The following is a 5,000-nucleotide window of genomic DNA, read 5'->3' as shown; positions in this document are numbered from 1 at the left end:
CTCCTTCATCTTTCTGTCTCCCAGTCCAGTCTCCTTCATCTCTCTGTCTCCCAGTCCAGTCTCCTTCATCTCTCAGTCTCCCAGTCCAGTCTCCTTCATCTCTCTGTCTCCCAGTCCAGTCTCCTTCATCTCTCTGTCTCCCAGTCCAGTCTCCTTCATTTATACAGCGCTTTAACAATACGGACCGTTTCACAGCAGCTTTAAGGGCCGTACACACCGGGACGAATATCGGCGCGCGTTATTCGCCAGCGTTTTTCAACGCGTTTTTTGTGTTCACACCCAAACGATTTTCGCTGACGATGAGCCGAGTGAACATGTAAATTCATTCCCTGACATTAGATGGCGCGATTGTCAAACGTTCGTGGGAAAAAGTTACAAGCCTATGTACATGAAAGACAATGAAGTAAAATGAAACTCACCATCAAGGCCCATTTACTCTGCAATACCACTCCATAACAGTTCTCTTTTATCAAGATTTTTGTAGTCGCGTTTGTCATATAACGTTAGTTCTTTATGTTCCGACACCAACGAGGCCAGCAGCTCTACATTCATCTTGCCTTGCATCTTCCTCGTCTTATTTCTTCCCAGCAGCAGAGCCCGTCTACGGAGAGCCTACCCACTCCCTATTAAGCTCTATTGTACCGAATTTTGGTTGTAGTACCACCAGAGTTCCACTGGGGGCGATCGCCATGAGTGCAAAATGAATGGGAGTCAATGGGGCTAGACTGCCGTTGCCCGATTGCCGTTGAGAAATCTCAGATCTGATTGTAGATTTTGCAAGTTCAACATGGGTTTTAGGTCGAAAGTTGAATGAACGAGTACTTATGTCCTTTTGATTTCTTACAGGTTAAGTTGTTGTTGCCCATAACACGCTAGCATTCTGCTAATGAACGCTGATTGGTCAGTGAAGGACTGATTATGACCAGAGATACCGCTTGATGGCATTGTGTCATCCGCAGCGGGACCAGAAACAAACAAAACAAAAACTCTTCTAGCACCTGTGTTTACCTGTGTCAGCTGTGTTGTCGATGCCTCGAGTGAAAAGAAAGTGCAGAGCGCGAACGCACCAGAGTGAGTGAAGGATTGCCGTTAAGCAGTATCTCTGGTCGTACATGTGTATGACGTCATTGACACTTTAAAACACTTTTTAAAGCAAATAAGTGACTCAAAAAAATCTAACACCCAGCAATGTGTAATTTATTTGCATCTCCTTTCGAATACAACATTCAAATTACTAGACAAAAAATTATATCCTGAGAAAAGTGGATTTTTATTGGTATAGCGCCATAGACCTCCATTCATTCTGCACTCGTCCTGTGAGCGCCCTCAAATGGAATCAGAGAGGAACTGCAACCAGTTCAGAAGCCGGAAGTGTACTGAGAGTGAAACTTCTCGCCATATTAGACATTCTCTGCCAGCAGTGTAGACGCTATCTTCTTCGCCTGTATGTGTGCTCGGCAAGACCGTTTTGTGTTTGAGCGCCCCCAAGTTGTGTTTTACTGTAACTTCAGAAGCTCCAGACACGTGAGCAAAAGCGCCAATCTCATTGGTCGGATAGTTTTTGACGCGGCGCGTCAAACCAAAAAAACGAACCCGAGGCGTTTTTTTAAAAATGACGCTTTTACGCGTGGCGTTTTTCGCGTCGGTGTGCACACTCACATTGGCGCCCTTTGTTTAGTCACGAGGCGTTAAACGTCGGCGAATATCGCGCGCGAAATTCGTCCCGGTGTGAACAGGCCTTTACAGTGATAACAGGAGATTACAGGAACAGAGAGTGTTTAGGTTTTACAGCAGATCTAGAATAAAGTTATTGTCCAGATAAAGTTAGTTTAGATTGATTCACTTCCGTTGTAAAGATCATTAGTTATTAACTTAGGCGCCGCTAACACACACCATCCACCGTCCCGTGCGCAGGCATGTAGTCCTTCTTTACAAATTACGTGTCTGGCCTTAAAAATTCCTAATACCGATGTTGTGTGTCCCTGAAGGTCCGAGAGCTGCAGACGCGTGTCCAGAGCGCTCAGCCCAGCGGTGTGTGCAGTCCCGGGCGCCTGACCCCAGCGGGACGTCCCATCAACCCCAGCACAGGAGAGCTCAGCACCAGCAGCAGCAGCAACGACATCCCCGTCGCCAGAGTAAACACTGCAGTCTTCATCCAGAGCATGACAGCCACTGCAGATTTTAGCTCATTGTTTAACATATTTATTTAATTTAGAATTTTGTCATTTTTAGAATGTCATTTTTTTTAATTTAGGTTAAGCATCTTGATCAAGAGCATAACAGTGATGGTAGATTTTATCGTATTGTTTTATTTAAAGCTGCAGTCCGTAACTTTTTTGGGTTAAAAATTATCCAAAATAAATTTGAGCAAGTACATGACCAGCCGGTGTTCAGAACTCTCTGCTTGCCGTCGCTTCAGAACGGTGAGCTTGTAATAATGTGTTTAACTCCAGTGGTACTGGTGGATTTCTGCGGGAAAGAGGGAGATTGCGTCATCACACCTGTCCACATGAAGAAGAGTCTGGGCTAGTCGGCGATGAGTGTGAGGATGCTGGAGATGTATAGCCTTTTCTCACAGCACTTGATATAATTAAACTTATCAATTTGATGGCGGATCCAGAAAGGTTCAAACGACAATCACCAGCTGGAGATTCACCCGCTGTAAAACGCAGAAGACTTCGGACTTCGGAGAGACTGACACCGGCCCATGCGGACACAAGGATAATATCGGAAGGACATTAAATGTCACGCAATGCTGATGTTGTTAACATTAACAATCTGAGAACAAAGTATAATTTGCGCTGTTTGACGTGATATAAGCGATCGTTAAGATTTAATCAGCGTGATTTACTGCAGTGCTTTTTCCCCTGAACAAAAGTGGATGTTACTTGTTCAGAACATTTCCCGGTGAAAACTCTTATATTGTTCATATTTCCATAAAGTATAATCTGTGATTGCGAACGCCAGGATCCACACCGGCTGACAGCCGCACATTCTCCTCAAAACATCGGATTCCACCGCGCTGTGCCGAGCCGTGCCGAGCCGAGCCGAGACACAACCCACGTAAAGTTGACAATTATGCGAATAACTGCAATTGCAGATTTCTAACAGAGATGGCGACAAAGAGGAAAAACTACAGACTGCAGCTTTAATTAATACTTTTTTTACCATACACATTTTAGTTACCAGCCCAGATAGTTAAAAGAATAGTTTCTACACACCTAAATAGTTTGTGACACATACCTGTAAAAGTAGTAATACAGGTTTAGAATGATATGAAATGACAGGTAAATTATGGCAGAACATTGATTTTAATAATTTAAGTGTGTTTGAATGTGTTTGTTTGTTGCAGGTGGCGGAGCGAGTGAAGCTTTCTAAGACTCGATCAGAATCACTACCAGCGGAGAGATCCATCCTGGGCTCTGAGATCAGCAGCATCGGGGTGAGTGAGGGAGAGAGAGAGGGGGAGAGAGAGGGGGTGAGAGAGAGAGGGAGAGAGAGAGAGAGAGGGTGAGAGAGAGAGGGAGAGAGTGGGAGAGAGAGAGAGAGGGGGACAGAGAGGGGAGAGAGAGGGGGGAGAGAGAGAGAGAGAGCGGGAGAGAGAGAGAGAGAGGGGGAGAGAGAGGGTGGAGAGAGGGGGAGAGAGGGAGAGAGAGAGAGAGAGAGACAGAGACAGAGAGAGAGACAGACAGGTCACCTTCTCCTCTTCTGTCTCTCTCTCTCTCTCTCTCTCTGGCTCTACTGTTAATAATCAGAGCCAAAGCGTTTAATATTCCATTATTCTGTTCTTGCACACGTGCCAAAAACAGCGTGATCATCCAACAGCCGAACACGCTCAGACTTTATTCAGCTGATGTTCTGATGATGATGTTCTGATGATGATATGATATCAGTGTAGATTCTGCATCAGAGAAACGACACACAATGCGACACCATCTTGAAGCTGATGGATAGATATCATTTTTTTGTGTGTAATTCAGCGTCCAGATAAGGCGGGAACGAAGAGCAGTCGCTGTTATTCCGTTGTGATGATGTCATCACCGTTGGCTACATTTGAATGTTACAATCAGTGGGAGAATTTCTGACTTTAATCTTGAAGGTGAAGTGTGTGACTGTGTAGATATTTGATTTAGTTTATTTTTAAATGTTTTTATTTTGTTTAGGTGAAGTGTCTTGATCAAGAGTATAGTAGTGATAGACTGTATTGTATTATTTTATATGAGAATTAGCACATAATCTGACACACACTTCACATGCAGCAATGATGATGTCATCACCGTTGGTTACATTTTGAATGTTACAATGTAACTCTCAGATCAGTCATCTAAGGGAAGACGAATAGAATGCAGCAAATGAATTTCAGTGCGGTGCTGAAGAGCTAGATGGAGCGTAACACCAGTGTTGATCTGTGTGTTATTTCTCTGTCTCTCTGCAGGTCTCCAGTAATGTGGCAGAACATTTGGCTCATTCCCTTCAGGATTGCTCCAACATCCAGGAGATCTTCCAGACGCTGTACTCGCACGGATCCGCCATCTCCGAGAGTAAGATCCGAGAGTTCGAAGTGGAGACGGAGAGACTCAACAGGTCAGAGGAAACACACACAACCTGTAGAAGCTCAAGCAAGAGCTGCGGTTAGATGAGATCTGCAGATGTTGAACTATCCGATACTTGTTATAAATGTAAAGTTTCAGTTCCTCTTATCAATTCTTTTGTGAGCATTTCAGTATGACTTTAAACAATTCAAGTGCGAGACGACTCTGTTTTCTGTTCTCATGTGTATCAGTGTTTGGGATCAAGTATTCGATTCCAGAATTGGAATCGATTTTCACATTGGAATGTGTTTCTCAATGTTTGTGTGTCTCAGTCGCATCGAGCACCTGAAGTCTCAGAATGACCTGTTGACCATCACACTAGAGGAGTGTAAGAGTAACGCGGAGCGCATGAGTATGCTGGTGGGCAAATATGAGTCCAACGCCACCGCGCTCAGACTGGCCCTGCAG

At 44.5% G+C, this 5,000-nt stretch overlaps 1 protein-coding gene across 4 annotated transcripts in view; it reads left to right on the top strand.

Moving 5' to 3' along the window:
- The window catches only part of mcc (MCC regulator of WNT signaling pathway), a 90,728-nt gene that overhangs the window by 70,916 nt on the left and 14,812 nt on the right, over nucleotides 1-5,000 (top strand). For all 4 annotated transcript variants that reach the window (XM_084412765.1, XM_084412762.1, XM_084412764.1 and 1 more), the window contains 4 exons: nucleotides 1,989-2,135; nucleotides 3,353-3,442; nucleotides 4,436-4,584; nucleotides 4,865-5,000. The exon at nucleotides 4,865-5,000 is cut by the window's right edge and continues 5 nt beyond it. In XM_084412765.1, coding sequence (XP_084268891.1) covers nucleotides 1,989-2,135; nucleotides 3,353-3,442; nucleotides 4,436-4,584; nucleotides 4,865-5,000 — 522 coding nt within the window. The remainder of the gene's footprint in view (nucleotides 1-1,988; nucleotides 2,136-3,352; nucleotides 3,443-4,435; nucleotides 4,585-4,864) is intronic.

Source organism: Rutilus rutilus, assembly GCF_951802725.1.
Source record: "Rutilus rutilus genome assembly, chromosome: 7".
In the NCBI taxonomy this organism is placed as follows: Eukaryota; Metazoa; Chordata; class Actinopteri; order Cypriniformes; family Leuciscidae; genus Rutilus; species Rutilus rutilus.
The sequence above is the reverse complement of the archived record's forward strand: the minus strand, read 5'-3'. Positions and strand labels throughout refer to the sequence as shown.